This window comes from Pongo pygmaeus, chromosome 2 (genome assembly GCF_028885625.2).
Source record: "Pongo pygmaeus isolate AG05252 chromosome 2, NHGRI_mPonPyg2-v2.0_pri, whole genome shotgun sequence".
In the NCBI taxonomy this organism is placed as follows: domain Eukaryota; kingdom Metazoa; phylum Chordata; class Mammalia; order Primates; family Hominidae; genus Pongo; species Pongo pygmaeus.
Genome location: NC_085930.1, coordinates 208,953,525 through 208,973,761, shown reverse-complemented (window position 1 = coordinate 208,973,761; position 20,237 = coordinate 208,953,525). Strand labels below are relative to the sequence as shown.

At 41.4% G+C, this 20,237-nt stretch overlaps 1 protein-coding gene across 10 annotated transcripts in view; it reads right to left on the bottom strand.

Moving 5' to 3' along the window:
- The window catches only part of LMLN (leishmanolysin like peptidase), an 84,007-nt gene that overhangs the window by 2,024 nt on the left and 61,746 nt on the right, over window positions 1-20,237 (bottom strand). For 6 of the 10 annotated variants that reach the window (XM_054480584.2, XM_063661396.1, XM_054480585.2 and 3 more), the window contains 3 exons: window positions 19,053-19,183; window positions 7,721-7,931; window positions 400-5,214 (listed from right to left, as the gene is read on the bottom strand). In XM_054480584.2, the coding sequence (XP_054336559.1) occupies window positions 5,114-5,214; window positions 7,721-7,931; window positions 19,053-19,183 (443 nt within the window). In that variant the 3' untranslated portion in view covers window positions 400-5,113. Of the gene's footprint in view, window positions 1-399; window positions 5,215-7,720; window positions 7,932-19,052; window positions 19,184-20,237 lie in introns of those variants that run through there. The other 4 variants (XM_054480586.1, XM_063661397.1, XM_054480587.1 and 1 more) reach the window with 2 other exon arrangements.

The following is a 20,237-nucleotide window of genomic DNA, read 5'->3' as shown; positions in this document are numbered from 1 at the left end:
CTGAATTATATTTTGTAATAAACACCTTGTCTTCCCCAAAGAGAGTCCATGACTGTTTTAGAGACAGGATCTTGCTCTGTCATCCACGCTGGAATGCAGTGGTGTGACCTTGGCTCACTGCAGCCTCTAACTCCCCAGCTCAAGTGATCCTCCCACCTCAGCCTCCCAAGTGGCTGGGACTACAGGTGTGCTCTACCACACCTAATTTTTTATTTTTATTTTTTGTAGAGACACAGCCTCCCTATTTGAATTTGCGACGCTGGTCTCAAATTCCTGGGCTCAAGCGATCCTTCCACCTCGGCCTCCCAAAGTGCTGGGATTACAGGCGTGAGCCACAGTGCCCAGCCCTCATCCAGGTTTTTAAAAAACTGATGGTGTTAAATAAAGACAGGATGCAAATTAGTTTCCATTTTTATTAAAGTTGTGTTTTTCTAAGGAATATATTACACTTAAAGTTCAATACCATAAATATTAGTTCTTAAATCTTCTATTTTACTTGTTAAAAATGTAAACATAAAACAATTAACCACTCCCTCCCCATCCCCGCATCCCCGACCCAATATATATTAAAAAAATATTCCTCCTCTCAGGTAAGTTCTTTTCTTCAGAATGAGTAACACAGACTTCATTAAAATCTTGTTAGTCCCCCTGGGCTGCAAGGACACAGCAGGAATCACTCGTGTCCACTGTGACAAGGGTCTGTGACGCTGTGACTGAGGCCCGTCTCCTGCCACGACGACTCATGTGCCCTGAGAGACAGGCTCCTCTCTGTCCATTCAGCGTCCAAGGACGCGGACAGTGGTAAGGTACCGAGCACAGACACTGTGATGAACACAGCATGCAGGGTGGCGTATGCTCCTGGAGGCAGATCACAGCCAGCACAGACAGCAATTCTGGGTGAGTGTCAGTCGGAGGGTATTAGAGCTGAAAGGATTCTGAGAGATCGCCCAGTCGTTCACAGATGGCCTCAGTCAGTAAGTCTTCCAATGTTAGAAGGAACATTGATACAACTTTATGAAATACTTTGATATATTTATCTTCCTAAAACTAAACCTCATAAAATGATGTTTCAAATTCAAATACTGATAAACCTTAAGCCTAGACAGGCTGAAAACTAACTGCAAGCATAATTTATAACATTTATAGAATGTCTATTTGATCTCAACAAAAATAAGTATCCCATAGGAAAAATGTAAGGGTTACTGGTTTTAAGAAATAAAAGGATGTTTTTCAGGAGAATACTGGAAGGATCTATATGAGGACAACCTACCTGTCTGCCAGTTTCTTTAAAGCTGTCAGCTCAAGGCTACTGACATGGCTTTTGCTTCCTTCCTGTAAATTTTGTTCCTGAAAACCTGAGAAAAATTCACTTGATATTTTTGACAACTGGGACCTTAAAATGATCAAAATGAGCCTAAGTCTGAACAGAAAACCAAGGTAGTCAGTTTTTAATACGTACTTGACCCTTCTTGAGTCAGAAAGTGACTCGTCTACTGTCCCCAAATTGCTGCTCCCCATTCCTTCCCTGCGTCCCTCACTCCTACAGCTGCAGCCGGCCCAGCCTGTCCCTCACTTCCTACAGCTGCAGCCGGCCCAGCCTGTCCCTCACTCCTACAGCTGCAGCCGGCCCAGCCTGTCCCTCGCTCCTACAGCTGCAGCCGGCCCAGCCTGTCCCTCTTAACACAGCGACGTGGCTTTGTCTTTGCTAACGTGGAGGGTATAACCTGCCACAGGATATCAACGTGTGGCCATTTCAATTTCTTCACTTTGCAGCTGTATTTTATACCAATAATTCTGCAATGACATCTCGGATTCTAAAAGTCTGCTTCACTGTCATTTTTTTTTCCCCCAAGAAAGTCTCACTCCGTCATCCAGGCTGTAGTGCAGTGATGTGATCAGCTCACTGTAACCTCAAACTTCTGATCTCGTGATCCGCTCACCTTGGCCTCCCAAAGTGCTGGGATTACAGGCTTCAGTCACCGCGCCCGCCACTATCCTATTCAAAGTGACTAAAATGTGCCTCTTAAAATCTCTGACAGGTTCAGTGTCCTTCTAAGTCTTGCTGGGTACACTATGCAGAATCAATGATCAGTAAAATCATATTCAAGCCTTACTGAAGAGGACGGGAGACATCAACACAGTTACCCTGAGGAACTCAAGACTTTATCCATACTTTATCCAGTTTCACATTTGTCCAGAGAAAACACTGGGCGACCAGGTTCCCAAGCTTAATAAATATATATACAAAAAATGTCATCTATAATATTTTCTTCAGAAAGCCATTAGTGCAAATATAATTATATCAATAAAAAATAAAGCAAAAATATATTTCAAGTATAAAAAGCACCATGCTCAGAAACAATAGTGCCACTACACAACCGTCAAAATATAGTTGAACCTATCACTGTGACTCTCAAATATATGATTAATTCATTGTATTTTTGGTAAAATTCTTTATACACCTTTGCAGGATGATTCATAATCATAAGAAGTATATGTTTAGATTATTGTAAGTTTCTTTAAAAATAGACTCTTTGCTTTTCTTTGACTTTGCACAATTTAAAGTATGTACAACATAGGCAGAAAATGAGCACTGGCCCGCAGACCATTACGCAGGTTGAGCATCACTTACTGAAATGCTTGGGACCAGAAGTGTTTCACATTTCAGACTTTTTTTTGGATTTTGGATATTTACAGATACCTAATGAGGTATCTTGGGCATGGACCCAAGTCTAAACATGAAATTCATGTTTCATATTTAACTACACACACTGCCTGAAGGTAATTTTATACAATATTTTTAGTAGTTTGTGCATGAAACAAAGTTTGTGTTAAGTACTTATATGTGGAATTTTCCACTTGTGGTATCAGGTCAGCATTCAGAAAGTTTCAGATTTTGGAGCAATTTGGATTCCGGATTTTTGGATTAGGAATGCTCAACCTGTATTAGCTTCTTTTTAGTTAAGTTGACTATGTTTGAGATTCCCAGCTTTTCACAATGACAAATACCTCCCATTTAAAACTGCATGCAAATACATACTTTAAATTTATGCATTTGAAAAAAAGCGACTTTCCTCTATGCTGGGGTTGCTGTTGGCTCTAGTGCCAAATAATCAGAATTAATTATTAGTAATTATGCTGCTTTGCTCATTTAGCACAACTTCTTCAATGGAGTACTGAATAGCTATATGCTGAATGGATGAAAAGCAGGGAAGGACGAGGAAAGGAGGAATAGGGGGAGTCTGTCCGAGGGTTGTGGTTACAATGCCATAGGACTTCGTTAGCTTGAGAGAAAGAATGAGCATCACCTATCATTCATGAATATATTTTTTGTTTTTTCTTTTCATATTCTTGTTAAACCTCATCTAGACATTAAGAAATTTCAAATAGGAATTACTAAATGGGGCTGGTAAGCTCTAGTACCAGTGTAAAATTGCTTCTGGGGACCAGAATCTATGTAGTAATAGGAGGAGTGTCAAATGCAGAAGGTAAAGGATATTTAAAGCAAAGGCAATCTTCCAGCTTCTGTGGACTGAGTCTTACTTAAAAGTGGTACAGTGGACGCTACTGGATAGGCTCTACACCAAACTTATACCTTGCTATTAGTACACAATTCAGACCATCCTTCTTATACATAAAACAATTTTCAGATGTTAGAAATTCTTCTGCAACAATTTCTTAACCCATTTTAAAAAACTGCATACCTGTCTTTACCAGAATTTCTTTTTATCTTCATCGGTCACAAAGGAATAGCTCTGTTTTTGTTGGATCACAGCTGTCTTAAGTATTATCTAAAACAATACAATTATGTTTTTTTCTGTTTGCATGTCTTCCATGTTTTTACAGGGCAGAGTATTTTACTCTCTCGGCTTCCACATTTTTTCATGTCATTATTAAACTCATGGAGAATACAACCAGAAGCTGAGCTCTGAAGAGGGATGAACACAGGGGGCTACTAGCACACTGACAGCAGTTCTGGAAGCTGGGCTCTGAAGAGGGATGAATAGAGGGCTACCAGCACACTGACAGCAGTTCTGCCGTAAACTGCCACATAGCTGGCAAAAAGGGCAAGCACGGTTAAATCATAAGATTTAATGAAACATTATTTTAAAAAATTCTTTAGAACAAACAATGGGAACAGTGAATTAAGTTTACTATATACCAGCCATTATTTTTTTTTGTTGTTAAAGATACAGGGTCTCACTCTATTGTGCAGGCTAGAATACAGTGGTGCAATCATAGCTCACTGCAGCCTTGAACTCCTGGGCTCAAGCGATCCTCCTGCCTCAGCCTCCCAAGTAGCTGGAACTACAGGCAGGCACCACCATACCTGGCTGCCATTAAATTTAAAATAGGTATAATAATAATATGTAGAAATCCCAATTCAATTATTTTCTATAAATCAAAGGACAATTTATACTTTTGAGGACAAGATCTCCAATTCTAATCTTACAATAATTGGCTGTTGTTTAAGTTACTGCAGTATATGGATGATGAACTTTCCCATTGTTGTATGTTAATAAAAATGTTGAGGTATGTAATCACTCTGAGAATTCCACTCATTATACTATTTTCAAAGGAAAACTTTGGGAAGATTACAAATCCTGAAAAATGAAGACTTGGTGGCTTGCAATTCCTTCTCCTTCTCCAAGATGAGGTGGTTGGGTTGCTGATGAAGGTGGCTGGGTTGCTGATGAAGGTGGTTGGGTTGCTGATGAAGGTGGTTGGGTTGTGGATGAAGGTGGGTTGCCGATGAAGGTGGTTGGGTTGCAGATGAAGGTGGCTGGGTTGCTGATGAGGTGGCTGGGTTGCTGATGAAGGTGGTTGGGTTGCTGATGAGGTGGTTGGGTTGCTGATGAAAGTGGTTGGGTTGCTGACGAGGTGGTTGGGTTGCTGATGAGGTGGTTGGGTTGCTGATGAAGGTGGTTGGGTTGCTGATGAGGACAGGCTGCTGTGAAGCTCTGCTTCAAGGTCTGATGGTCGTCAATTCTTCCAAGCCAAAGCCAGGAATGCCACTTCTACCACCTGCATAGGTTGGCACTCGCTCAAACTTTGTGCTTTGTTCACAAGAACATAACATAAAAGAATATCTTGAAGATCCACTTTTCCATTCCTAGTGCCATACACACAGAAGAAATCCAGCCAGCAGAGGAAACAGATTGCCTAGCAGAAGCCAAAGGGTGACCACCAGGCTCGAGGAACAGGAACAAAGATCTAGAGTTGAAAACAAAAAACTGACTTTCTATAAACATTTTTGGGATAAATCATACCAATTAAATATTGACAGATGAATAGCAGTGATTATTAAAAGGTAAACAAGGACCACCTTGAGAGCTAAATCAAGAGCCAAACCCAGGTATAAAAAAGTTTTTGTTTCTTTTTTAATGGAGGAAAAATATACATGGAGGAAGAAATGATGTATCCACTATGTCAAGGTTAAAAAATGGTATCCAAAAAAAACTGCCTTGGGTTAGTACCCCAGCAAAGATAAAGATCTTGGTTATTCTGAGATGGGGTGAAGAACTTTCTTCTTTTATTCTTTCTTTGTACCTTCTAAGTAGGGTGACCATATAATTTATCAACCCAAACTAGTACATTTTGAGAATGCAAGGGTGAGTACTATTAATAATGACAACAGGCAGACGAACTGTGAGGAGGCAAGGGAGAGGACCATCAATAACGACAACAGGCAGACGGACTGTGAGGAGGCAAGGGAGAGGACTATTAATAATGACAACAGGCATATGGATGGTCTCAGGCAGACTAGAACATATGGTCCCCTATTTCTAAATATCTACCCATCCATTCATAACACCAATCAATCAGACTTGATTTTGAAACAGCAGAAGAGTCTACAGATTTTGGGCACTAGAGGTATATTTTAATTCAGCCATGAGGTGTCCTCATAGGTAAAAACAGTTCTCATAATGGAAACATTTTTATAGCAGTAGGGAGATGAGGCCAACCTGACCTTATTTTAGGAAGAGTTGTCCTTTTAAATATTTTAAACAATAAAGATGAGCTTTTATTTATTTATTTATTTATTTATTTATTTATTTATTTTGTTTATTTATTTTGAGACAGAGTCTCATTCTATTGCTCAGGCGTGAGTGCAGTGGTGTGATCTTGGCTCTGCCTGCCGGGTTCAAGTGATTCTACTGCCTCAGCCTCCCGAGTAGCTGGGATTACAGGTGCGTACCACCACATGTGGCTGATTTTTGTGTTTTTAGTAGAGATGGGTTTTCACCATGTTGGCCAGGTTGATCTTGAACTCCTGACCTCAAGTGATCCACCTGCCTTGACCTAAGATTTTATATCAAATAATTCATTATGTCATTATGATTGTAACTGCAGAAAACTCAGCTGCCTCACTTGGAGTACTGTGTAGAACAGAGTTAACACAGCAGGCCTGAGACTGCTATCTTTAGAAAGTTCTGCATGCAATGAGGGCCTTTGCTGGTGGCTGGGAACCAGTTTCCTCACAACTTTGCCCCACGCACCTCTTCCCTTTGCTGATTTTGCTCTGCATCATTTCACTTTAACAAATCTTAGCCGTGAGTACTATGATGAGCAGCTGAGTCCTGTGAGTCCTTCTGGTGAACCAACAAATTAAAGGTGCTCCTGGGGACCCCCAACACAAGTACTCATCTTCCAAAACTCATCCTCTGCCTACAGCCCCTAGGGGATGAAGTCGTCAGGATTTGGAAAAGAAGGGAAGTTAATCTTAGAGGTGGAGAAACTTTGACTTGAAAACTGAGTGTGGCCCTCTATTTTCAGTCACACCATGGACTAGGCAAAGGGCAATGCAGTTCCACCTAAAAAACACCTCTAGTTGAGAAAATGAAACATTGCATAAGATTTTTATTGTTCATAATCTGAAATGTCAAACTGCCATAAAAATCTCAAGGTCATTTAAATCAAAACTTTAATTGTGAATTCATGAATTCTGCTTTTATACTCTCAGCAATGCGTTATCAGCCTCAGTTTGAACACTGTCAATTTCATGGGGAAGGCATTCTTCTCAAGGGTGTTTTCTGCATTCCCCTCCTGCTCCTAAAGGGTTCAATTGGCATCTGTCTCCTCACAGCTTCAATCTCTTGGTGCCAGTTCCATTCTCTGGAGTCTCACAGAACGAGCACTCGGTCCTATTCCTCAATGAATCCCCCAGTCTTTGCCAGCCCACGTCTCTCTGTCTCATTTCGCATGTGTGTTATTGCATCTTTCTCCTCTTTGTGGGTATGCCAATTCCTTTTTTCAGTATCTTTTCCAGGTCTTTCCCTCACTTTCACTTCAGCTGATTATGATACGACTAAAATATATTTAATTACTTTTTGCATTTAATGAGCAGAATTTTGTTTACCCTTAATTTCCAAATGAATGGATACAACGTTCACTTTTTGTGATCTTTGATGAATAATTTTGTGCAACTCAGAGGTTCTTCACCAGAAAGGTTCCTCACCCTTGCTCTTACTCAGAAGTGTCAAGCTGACCTACCTTAGATTTCCGATAATGGTGGGAAGGAGGAACTTCCCATAAAAATGCAATCAGAAGAGAAGAAACTCAACTTGTTTTAGAGCTTCCTTGAAGGGAAATGCCAACATTTTATAAGAGAAGTTCACCCCCTTCTCTTTTCCCTCTTTATTCCAACCATAGAGAGCACTCACCCAGTGGCAGAGCTCGGGTCAGTTCCCTCTTTATTCCAACCACAGAGAGCACTCACCCAGTGGCAGAGCTCGGGTCAGGTTAGTGGCTGGAGGGTCTGTTTCTGGAGGACAGAGCTCACAGAAGTCCCAACACGATGGGCAGAGCAGGTTTCCATCGTGAATCCAGCCATTCATCTGGATACTGACGGGGAGGACCTGCCCAGCCCGACTACACAAATATGAAGTATCTTGGACCCAAACTTTCAGACCTTGAGGAGAACAAGAAACCTTCAAACAGGAAAAAATATATACATAAAAATAATAAATATCAGGTCAGTAAGATTCTAAGAGATTTCTCCTTCAACTACAGGAAAATATATTAAAATTTACTAAAAACATTGGCTATAAAGCACAATTTGCAGTGTGGGCATATCTTTAACCTCATATAAAGAGTTAAGTTGGCCAGGCACGGTGGCTTACATTGTAATCCCACTCTTTCAGAGGCTGAGGCGGGCAGATCATGAGGTCAGGAGTTCGAGACCAGCCTGGCCAACATGGTGAAACCCTGTCTCTAGTAAAAATACAAAAACTAGCTGGGCGTGGTGTCACGCACCTGTAGTCCCAGCTACTGAGGAGGCTGAGGCAGGAGAATCGCTTGATCCTGGGAGGCAGAGGTTGCAGTGAGCCGAGATCATGCCACTGCACTCCAGCCTGGGCGACAGAGCAAGACTCCGTGTCAAAAAAAATAAAAAATAAAAAACAAAAGAGGGTTATTTAGGTCCTAAAAGAATTATACTCTGTGTGGCAGGAGTTCTTAAACTTTGAATCTAGCACATTTTTTAGAATCTGATGGAAGCTATGGACACTTTTCCCAAAAATTACAAGGGGGCACACACATACTGCTTTTTTTTTTTTTTTTTGAGATGGGGTCTTGCTCTGTTGCCCAGGCTAGAATACAGTGGCGATCTTGGCTCACTGCAGCTTTGACTACCTTGGGCTCAGGTGATGCCCCCACCTCAGCCTCCTGAGTAGCTGGGACTACAGGCATGTGCCACTGTGCCTGGCTAATTTTTGTATTTTCTTGTAGAGATGGGGTTTGGGTTTTGTCATGTTGCCTAGGCTGGTCTCGTACTCCTGGACTCAAGTTATCCACCCACCCTGGCCTGCCAAAGTGTTGGGATTAAAGGTGTGAGCCACTGCACCTGGCCATAAGTCAAATTTTAATTGGGGTTTGAAATTACAAAAATATGTTTATTATAAACAAACAAGAATTTATACAGCATAGAAACGCAACACAGCAGAAGTTCTTCATTCTTTCTCCCTACCCCAAATCCACTGCTCAGTCACAGGAATTTTATCCAGACTTTATCTTTAAAGGCAAGACTCATAGCTCATTTGCACGTGATAGCTAATGAAATCAGTTTTTAAAAGCAAAAGAAAACACATTAATGCTAACTTTTAAAACATTTAGAAATAGTAATTTTTTTATTTTAATTAATTTATTTTTTTTAGACCGAGTCTCACTCTGTTGCCCAGGCTGGCGTGCAGCGGCATGGCATGATCTCGGTTCACTGCAACCTCTGCCTCCCAGGTTCAAGCAATTCTTGTGCCTAAGCCTCCTGAGCAGCTGGGACTACAGGCGTGCGCTACCACACCCAGCTAAATTTTTGTATTTTTAGTAGAGATGGGGTTTCACCATGTTGGCCAGGCTGGTCTTGAACTTCTGACCTCAGGTGATCTGCCCGCCTCGGCCTCCCAAAGTGCTGGGATTACAGGCGTGAGCCACACCCAGCCAAAAATTTTAACTATTTAAAAAAACAACCTCAAAGTTGTTTTCTACAAAGACTTCACATTCAATTATGCTACTTCCCTTTAAACACTTCTGAAACTTCTCTCTTGGAACTATCTTCAAAGTCAGTGCATGCTTCTGAACCTGTCTGATGGTAGCAAATTTTTACGTAGCAAGTAGATATAATTTTTGGAAATAGCCCAAGGTTGCCCAGAAGCAAGTCCAGCAAAGGTAGTTGACTAACCTGGTTAATACAAGGTGTGACACAAAATTACTAAGATTGATTTCCTTAGGTGATTATTAAACTACTTCTAAAGATAATTTCAAAAGAAGAGTTCAAAAGTATATTTGAAGTCATTTTGAAATAACTCTATCATCAGTTAAGTTGAAATATATCACTCTTTTGAAAATTTGTTTTAAGCTATCACAAAACAAACAATGAAGTGTGACCTCTTCTCTAAGTCTGTCACTCCGTGATCCACATCAAGTAAGCATCACCACAGCTACAGTGCAACATCATTATTCTTTAAAGCGAGACTTGATCGAGCGCCATGCTTGGCGCTGAAAAGGACACTAAAAAAGTACACAATACAGTGCCTGCCCTCTAGCAGTTTCAATTGAGGAAAGATGAGTAGGATATAAAAATTTTTTTTCAGCTGGGCACAGTGGCTCATGCCTGTAATCCCAGCACTGTGGGACACCAAGGCAGGTGGATCACCTGAGGTCAGGAGTTCGAGACCAGCCTGGCCAACCTGGTGAAACCCCATCTCTACTAAAAATACAAAACTTAGCCAGGCGTAATGGTGGGCTACTCGAGTGGCTGAGGCATAAGAATCACTTGAACCCAGGAGAAAGAGGTTGCAGTGAGCTGAGATCCCATCACTGCACTCCAGCCTGGGTGACAGAGTGAGACTCCATCTCAAAAAAAAAAGATAATAAAAATAATAATAAATTTTTTTTATAAAATACTAACTGTATTTTGAAATTAGAAGAAAAAGCAAACAATGAACAGTACCAGACTATTTCATGATTAAGAGGCAATAAGTGGTAGAAACAAGAACAAATATTAGAAACTTTCATGGAAGACAGCGTTTGTATCCTAAGGATGTACACAGGATTTGGATCACTGCTGGGCAGATGTTACAGGTTGGGAAGCAGAATGCACATGGCTCAGAGATGAGAATTATATGAGTGTTGACAGGACAAGAGGAAAACTCCCTTGCTGAAGCTGAAGTCTTCTCATTGTGGGATTCCTGGGAGTTAAGTGTGGGCAGGAGGGTAGATGTACAAGTAGCAGCAGACAGAACAGACTCGGGAAAGCGGAATCAAAATCCAGCAGCAGGAAGAGCCAGGAAGAAACTGATCTGCAGAACACAAAGAGGGCTCAGGACTGCCACAGCCACACCTGGTACCAAGAAGTAAGAGCTACAATCAAAAGGATTAGATAAACGTCTGTTTCAGAAACAGACCCCAGCATTCCTCTCCCTTACTGCGAGCAGCTGGATCAGTTCGTTCCGAACCCAGCTGATATAGTTTGGGTATTTGTCCAAATCTTCTGTTGAAATATGATTCCCAGTGTTGGAGGTGGGGCCTAGTGGGAGGTGTCTGGGTCCTGGGGAGGGATCCCTCATGAATAGCTTGGTGCCCTCCCCACAGGAATAAGTTCCCCGGAGATCTGCTTGTTCAAGAGGTTGGGACTTCGCTCCTCTCTCGTTCCCGCTCTATGGGATAAGCCTGCCCCCACTCTGCCTTCTGCCATGACTATAAGCTTCCTGAGCCCTCACCAGAAGCCGATGACAGCACTTATGCTTCCTGTAGTCTGCAGAACCATAAGCCAAAGTTAACCTCTTTTCTTTATAAATTACCCAGCCTCAGATACTCTTTTACGGCAACACACAATGGACTAACACACCTGCATACTGGAGATTTATTTTTTGGAAAGGGTAAAACAGAGTTTTTCTGTTCTGGGGAAAACTAAGTACAGCAGAGAGCTGGGATGCCATCAGGAAAATAAGGACTCGAAGTTTACAGGTTAAAGCATTCAAAATCGACTTCCTTCCTAGAACTCTGACAGCATATAAACTTCAGGCAGGACACTGGCAGTTTCTCTGACCAATCTGACCCATCAAAAGGGAAACCCTCAAGACACAGACATCAAAGGGTTTGTAAGGAAGAAGCCCCATAGTGAGACCACAGTCAACGAGCCCTATGTGTGTGCTCAGAGCTTCCAAACTGGCTTCCAGGCACTTTTCTTTTCTTTCTTTTTTTTTTTTTTTTTTTTGAGTCAGAGTCTCACTCTGTCGCCCAGGCTGTGGTACAATAGCGTCATCTCAGCTCACTGCAACCTCCACCTCCTGGGTTCAAGTGATTCTCATGCCTCAGCCTCCTGTGTAGCTGGAATTACAGGCGCCCACCACCACACTGGGCTAATTTTTGTATTTTTAGTAGATGAGGGGTTTCATCATGTTGGCCAGGCTGCTTTCAAACTCTTGACCTCAAGTGATCCACCTGTCTCAGCCTCCCAAAGTGCTGTGATTACAGGCGTTAGCCACGGTGCCAGGCCCCAGTCACTTCTTGAATATGAACAGGCTGTTAATGATCACCAAAAATAGAATCAACCCATTAAATTTTGGAATACTGGGGCTTGTGGCAGGTGGGGATGTGGTATGTGAAGTTAAAATTAAGAATCTACCAGCTTCCAGAGAAGAAAGAAAAAAGATTCTGGCAATTGAAACTCAGAATGACACTGAGAGTCAGCACACAAAGGAAAAATGCTTTCAGAATTCTGATGGAAAATAATTTTCTTTCTTTTTTTCCTGCACCCAATCATCCATTAGGAAAATAATTTTCAAAAAGAAAGCTATACCCACCCAAGCTATTGAAGGATGGCAGAACACGCCACCCCAAAATGTGCTGTTTTGGCACAAAGGTTTCCAGCTAAAGGGACTTAAACACAGCAGACCCAACAAGACTGTTCTGACCTCCCCTTTCCTCCTGAAAGCAGAAGATACAACTCCCACATGAATAATATCCTTCCTTTTCCAGGAGAAAACAAACATTTTTATCACCAATACATGGAGTCAAAGCCAAAGAATTTGGTACAAACAGACCTTCTTAAAATAATTCTTATCTTCCTTTAGCCTCTGCATACGTTTTACTTTTCTGTAACTGCCTCCCTTTGTTCAATGTAGTATAAAAGTATATAGGTTTTACACTTCTTTGAGTTTTCATTTACTCATGTGGGCTCCTGTGTCATGTAAAACTTAGATTACATAAATGTGTATGTTTTCCTCCTGTTCATCGGGCTTATGCCTATTTCATTCTCAGGCCTAGCTGAAGACCTTGAGGGCAGAGGTGAGGTCCTGCCTTCCCGCGCTGTCAGCAGGCGTCACGGTGGAACAGTGATGCTTTCAGACATGCAAGTCTCAACGCTTTTCTCCGTCACATACTCCTCAAATCTCCACTAGAAGATATGTTCCATTAAAATGAAAAAAATCCAAAAAAGAATATGACACAAAATCCATGAAGTAGGGGATCCAATATGAGAGAGGCAGAGGGACCAGAGGGACCTCCAGGATGATCCTGACTCGAGATCCCAAGATGCCAGCTGTGCTGCCAACATAAGGATTATATAGTCGGGATTAGCACAGGCCAGAAATGTTCAGGAGAGACTTCCTCAAGATGAAATGGATAGAATACCTCAGGTATCTGGTTATACTGAAAGGAGATGAGCCCAACTGGGAGAAGAGCTTAGAATTAAATTAGTGCTAAATACAAAGAAAACTAATTGCATGAAAAAACGAGATCTTAAATCCAGAGAAAACGAAATACTGGGGAGAACGGGGAAGTAATGATTGCACACTACCAGGCGCCACGTTTGTGTAGTTATGGTAATGTAAACAGTGAGTACATATTTATCCATAATCACCACTGGCAGGAGGGGGAAACGAAGTGTACGATGGGGAAAGAGGAAGTGAACACAGCAAGAGGAGGAGGTGAACCAACTAAATTCTTATTTTCCAAAGTCAACAGCTAACATGTGAAATTCAAACCTTATGAAAGAATAATATAAGCTTTTCAAAAATAAAAAAGCAGGCCAGGTGCAGTGGCTCATGCCTGTAACCCCAGCACTTTGGGAGGCCCAGGCAGGCAGATCACTTGAGGTCAGGATTTCGAGACCAGCCTGGCCAACATGGTGAAACCCTGTCTCTACTAAAAATAAAAAAAACTAGCTAGGCATGGTGGCGGGCGCCTATAATCCCAGCTACTTGGGAGGCTGAGGCAGGAGAATCACTTGAACCTGGGAAGCAGAGGTTGCAGTGAGCCGAGGGATCATGCCACCTACACTCCAGCCTGGGCGACAGAACAAGAACCCATCTCAAAAAAGTAATAATAATAAAAAAAAACAAGAAAGCAAATAGTAAGTCTCCCCCTGACTCCTCCACCCCCAACAAAACAACAACTAAGAATTGAAAGTGAAGACTCTGGGAAGAAGTCATAAGCATTAGGGAAGTAATAACAGAGGCTCTAGTTTTTTGTGTGTTTTTCTGTTTGTTTGTGTTTGTTTTTACATGTAGTCTCACTCCATTGCCCGGGCTGGAGTGCAGTGGTGCGATCTCGGCTCACTGCAACCTCCATCTCCCAGGTTCAAGCGATTCTCATGCCTCAGCCACCTGAATAGCAGGGATTACAGGCATGCGCCACCATGCCCGGCTAGTTTTTGTATTTTTAGTAGAGATGGGGTTTCACCATGTTGCCCGGGCTGATCTCGAACTCCTGACCTCAAGTGTTAGCCTCAGCCAACCAAAGTGCTGGGATTACAGGCATGAGTCACAGCGCCTGGCCTGAGGCTGTAGTTTTTTGGAAGCAGACAACAAATTTGTTTCAAACTATTTGCATGTCTAAGTTTGATCAAAACTGAAATTTTAAAAGGATCAACGTGCTCACGGAAGTAAGCTGAGGAGGGAAATTAGTCAGCTGTGAAGTGATGATGGCTTGAACTATGAAGGTAAACCTAAAATAAAATAGATATAAGAGATTTCAATAGGAGAGTAATCTAAAGACTTAGTCTGTATTGATCGGTCTTTATAGAACAGAGAGTAGAAAATGATCATTCTGGTTTCTAATTAGAGAGACTGGGACCAGTGCTGGAAGCAACACAGCTGAAATGCGGAGTTGTTGAGAGAGGGGTCCTAAACTGGATTTTGCAGGAACTGAATTCAGAATGATCAAAGTACAACCAAATGTACTTGTGACGTCCACAGCCAGTTCAGACATGGGGCTGGAATGATGTAAGATGATACTAAGAACGACTCTTTAATACACACCACAGAACAGTATGTGTAACTTGATACTATTGGTGTAAAAAATGAAACAAAAATATAAATTTGTGCCTGCACAGAGTCCATCTTTAGAAGGACACAAGAAACTGGTAATATTACTTCCCTCCAAAGGGAGAAGTGAGTGACTGAAAGACAGGGCTGGGAAAGGCTTTTCCTTTACCCTGTACATTCTTTTGCATCTTTTGAATTTTTCACCATGTGAACTGCTGACCTATTTAATAAATATATAAATTACTTAAAAACTTATATTAAAAGGTGCCATCAGCACAAAAGGTGATATGATAAGGTCCATGATCTCAGTTTCATCAGAGAAAAACATGTTAAGAACACAAAGGGCTGACATGAAAACACATGCTTAAAGGTCTCTTTTGTACAGAGATAATACAGTTTCCCTTTGACTTTCACCTGAAGTATTTCATCCCACTTTTTATTTCATTTATTCTTATTTATGTTAGTCTCAGCAATTATTTAGCCACAGATAGCCAATCTTTAACTTATAACAAAGCCCATTTCAACAACTCATTTATCTTATGGATGAATATCATACAGGTGTCAAAGCCCACAGAATGTAGAACACCCAGAGTGAACCCTAATGGAACATGGACTTCGGATGATCATGTGGGTTCATCGATTGTACCAAAAATACGTCTGTGGTACAGGATGCTGACGGTGCGGGAGGCTACGGGTGTGTGGAGCAGGGGTATATGGGAACTCTCTGTCCTTCCGCTCAAATTTGCTGTGAACCTAAAATTGCTCTAAAAAATAAAGTCTATTAATAATAATAAAAAAGAAACCTCAAAATAACACCAAAAACCCCTCAACAACAACAACAAAAAACCTAGTTTGGTAGTTCCTAAAAAAGCTAAACAGAATTGCCATATGATACAGCAATTCTACTGCTGAGTAGACTGAAAACAGGGACTCAGACAGATATGTGAAAGCCAGTGTTCGCTGCAGCAAGATTGCAATAGCCAAGAGGTGGACGCAAACGACCTAAGTGTCCATCAACTGATTCAAAACGTGACAGATCCATACAATGGAGTGTTATTCAGACATAAAGGAACACCGTAGGGAATACTGTTCTGATACATGGCACAATGTGGATGAGCCCTGAGAACGCTATGCTAAGTAAAAGAAGTCAGGTACAAAAGGACAAACATTGTATGATTCTACTTATAAGGACTATCTAGATTAGGCAAATCCACAGAGAGAGGACGTAGAATAAAGGCTGTCAGGGCTGGGGTGGGGAGGAAGTGGGAGGGACTGTTTAGTGAGTACAGAGTTTCTGAGACGCACAGTGGCCATGTGCGCAACCACATGAATGTATTTAGTGCCACTTAACTGTACACGTACAAACAGTTAAGATGGAAATTTTTGTGTTATATATATTTTGCCACAATTTTAAGAAAAAAAAGCTCAGTGATCCCTCCCTTTCTCCTTTCCCCTTCCTCAAAAGCAATTACGTCTAAAGCCGTTAGTGAGGCAAGGTAGGTGATCTGTTTGGAGGGGTGGGGGGAGGTGTGTGACCGGGAGGTCATGCAGAGTTGGCCAGGTGAGGAGGGCAATGGGAGTGGGAGAAAGTGGACGGGATGTGGATAGATCAAATGAGTAAACATGCTGAGATGACAGCAGCTGGACTTCTCACTGTTGGTGAAAGAAGTACCAATATGAAAAGGTGGAAAACTAAAATAAATCCTTTGGTATCAGACAAGGTCTCCAACCAATGGAATCAAACCAACCTTACTGATGCAAACTCATGGTTACTTACACACACACACACGTACTCACAGGAGAGTGTACTGATACATACACATATATTTCCTACCTTACTAAGAGGGCCTGATGAGCTGGTATTCCCAATTCCCAACTGCTATTATCAATGACAATCAACAGTATAATTACCACCCAGATCTTAGTCTCTAAACACCACACTCCACTAAAAGCAATGAACAGTATAATTAGCGCCCAGATCTTAGTCTCTAACACCACACTCCACTAAAAGCAATGAACAGTACAATTACCACTCAGATCTTAGTCTCTAACACCACACTCCACTAAAAGCAATGAACAGTATAATTAGCGCCCAGATCTTAGTCTCTAACACCACACTCCACTAAAAGCAATGAACAGTGCAATTACCACCCAGATCTTAGTCTCTAACACCACACTCCACTAAAAGCAATGAACAGTATAATTAGCGCCCAGATCTTAGTCTGTAACACCACACACTCCACTAAAAGCAATCAACAGTATAATTACCACCCAGATCTTAGTCTCTAAACACCATACTCCATTAAAAGTAACTAGGGATCTTTGGAGAAATGGTTAATTCCACGTCAGGGGCAGACAAAAACAAAGTGAGCTTAGAATATCTTGTGACAGAAAGAAAAGAAATATTCGGCCAGGAGTGGTGGCTCATGCTTATAATCCCAGCACTTTGGGAGGCTGAGGCAGGAGGATCAGTTTAGGCCAGGTGTTTGAGACCAGCCTGGTCAATTTTTGTACTAAAAATACAAAAATTAGCTGGGTATGGTGGCGCATGCCTGTGATTCCAGCTGTGCAGGAGGCTGAGGCACAAGAATCTCTGGAACCGGGAGGTGGAGGTTGCAGTGAGCTGAGATCGCACCATTGCACTCCAGCCTGGGTGACAGAGTAAGACCCTGTCTCAAAAGAGAAAAAATGAAAAAAAAAGTTAATTTTACATAAATTGTATGGTATGTAAAGTATATCTTGATAGTGCTATTACCAGGTCAGGCAAAGTGGCTCATATCTGTAGTCCCAGCATTTTGGGAGGCTGAGGCAGGTGAATCATATGAACCCAGGAGTTCAAGACCAGCCTGAGTAGCATGGCAAAAGCCTGTCTCTACAAAAAATAAGAAAAATCAGCCGGGTGTGGTGGTGTGCACCTGTAGTCCCAGCTTCTCAGATGGCTGAGGTGGGAGAATTGCCTGAGCCTGGGAGTTCACGGCTGCAGTGAGCATGATCGCGCCATTGTCTCTAGCCTGGGTGACAGAGCAAAACCCTGTCTCAAAAAAAAAAAAAAAAAAAAAAAAAAATAGAAAAGAAAAAAAGCAGTTACCAAAAAAAAAAGTTAATTTGATAAGTAACTAATGATAACAGTTAAATTTCCAGTTACAAAGGTCCGTTTAGCTCTTGCAGCTGAAATGGCACAGGAATGCTTATTCTGCATTTCTCAGGCTTACACTCTCCTCCCTGACATCCATTTGTAGGATGCAGAAGATTCATTCCGTTGGATGCTCCTAAGTCACAGAATGGCTACATCTTTATAAGTCCTTAATAAGGTGATGTCATAAAATATCAGATGTGCAAATAAGATAATTAAGGAAATAGTAGGCGAGGCATGGTGGCCGCCATCTATAATCCCAGCACTTTGGGAGGCCAAGGCAAGAGGATTGCTTGGGCCCCGAAGTTCTAATCTAGCCTGGGCGACACAGTGAGACCTCTTCTCTACAAAAAATCAAACACTTAGTCGGGTGTGTGGTGCACACCTGTAGTCCCAGCGACTCAGGAGGCTGCGGTGGGAGGGTCACTTGAACCCAGGAGGTAGGGATACAGTGAGCCGTGACTGCACCAGCACTCCAGCCTCGCTGACAGAGCAAGACCTTGTCTCAAAAAAAAGAAAAAGAAAAAGAAAAAGAAGAAGGAAAAAAAATTGTACTTTGCCCTTTTTGGATTTCTAATTACAAAGGAAAAAATACCCTATTATTAATCAGCAACTGATATTAATTCTTTTTTCTTTATTTTTTTAGAGACGGTCTTGCTTTGTTGCCTAGGATGGTCTTGAATCCTGGGCTCAAGCGATCCTCCTGGCTCAGCCTCCCAAATGAAATAAAAAGTGGGATGAAATAAAAAGCGCTTTGGGATTACAGGAGTGAGCCACCACGTCCAGCCTGATTTACTAATTCTTATAACCCATGCGGTCCTCAGACCTTTCAAAATAAAATTGTACATGTTTTCCATTACAAAGTAATATTTGCTCAAGAACAAAATTACCTATTTACCATTACTTCCTCAGAATATATGCCCAGAAGTAACATTACAGCAATTACATATATATTTTTAAGAGGCACTTTTTCTAAAGAAATGACAATATTTTCATAAAACATAAGCATCCAAACTAATATTTACATAAACAAGATAAAGTATTGATCAGTAAATTAATGACATAAAATATGAAAATATAATTTAAAATATAAAACCATAAAAGAGATAAAATCACATAATATTTGGCATAACTAATAACAAACATAAGCTTACCTGATAGCATCCGCTTCCCCAGTCTGGGTAACTCAGCTTCCTCTCACACTTCTCCATAACAAATGCTGATTTCTGAATTAGACAAACGGAATGAGGTCCATACTTTTCAGCGCCATAGTTCTTAAAAATTTCTGAGGCAAAGAAGAAAAGTCTCCTTAAAAATTGACTTTTGGCTCAAAGAACAAGAAACTGAACCATTCCATTTTTATGATTAAAAGTTGCTTTAAAAATCAAACATGTTTCATGGAAATTTTAAATTTAAAAAATTAGGGTAGGCCAGGCACGGTGGCTCACGCCTGTAATCCCAGCACTTTGGGAGGCCAAGGTGGGTGGATCATGAGGTCAGAAGATGGAGACCATCCTGGCTAACACGGTGAAACCCCATCTCTACTAAAAATACAAAAAAATTAGCCGGGCGTGGTGGCAGGCGCCTGTAGTCCCAGCTACTTGGGAGGCTGAGGCAGGAGAATGGTGTGAACCCGGGAGGTGGAGCTTGCAGTGAGCCGTGATCACGCCACTGCACTCCAGCCTGGGTGACACAGCGAGACTCCGTCTCAAAAAAAAAAAAAATTAGGATCGACAGGATTCCAAACTCACACTAGGTTCTTAATAAAGGAATTAACGGGAGAAAATTACTGCATCAGACACAAGGGAATAAAACTGGGCCCAACGTTTTCTAGGTTAAATATATAGAAGAACTAGCACTAAGAATCATTAGATCACTAGATACCAAGATAAAATCATCTTCACTGGTGGTCTAAATAGGAGGCACCTCCAAATTACTCATGATAGGATGAGGCCAAGTGATTTATATAATGCAGACTTTTGGGGGGTGTTGCAACTTTTGAAAACTTTCTTATATCTTCAACTTGTGTCACCTCCTGGAAGTCCATAAATATTAGGCTGGTGCAGAAGTAATTGCGGTTTTCGCATTACTTTAACGGCAAAACCACAATTACTCTTCCACCAACCTAGTAAGATGCTGATCTAATCTCACATTAAGCACAAACCTGCAGAGGAATGAAAGGCCTCTAATGGACAAAGGGACAAAGCTCTTAAGCCCGAGCAGTAATTTGCTCTCTTTAGACTCTTTACAATAAGTTTTCTTTGGGGAAGTAGAGAGTTCAATTAGCCCATTTTAAAATATTATAAAGATAAGTGTTTTATGTCAGTTTTGATAAATCT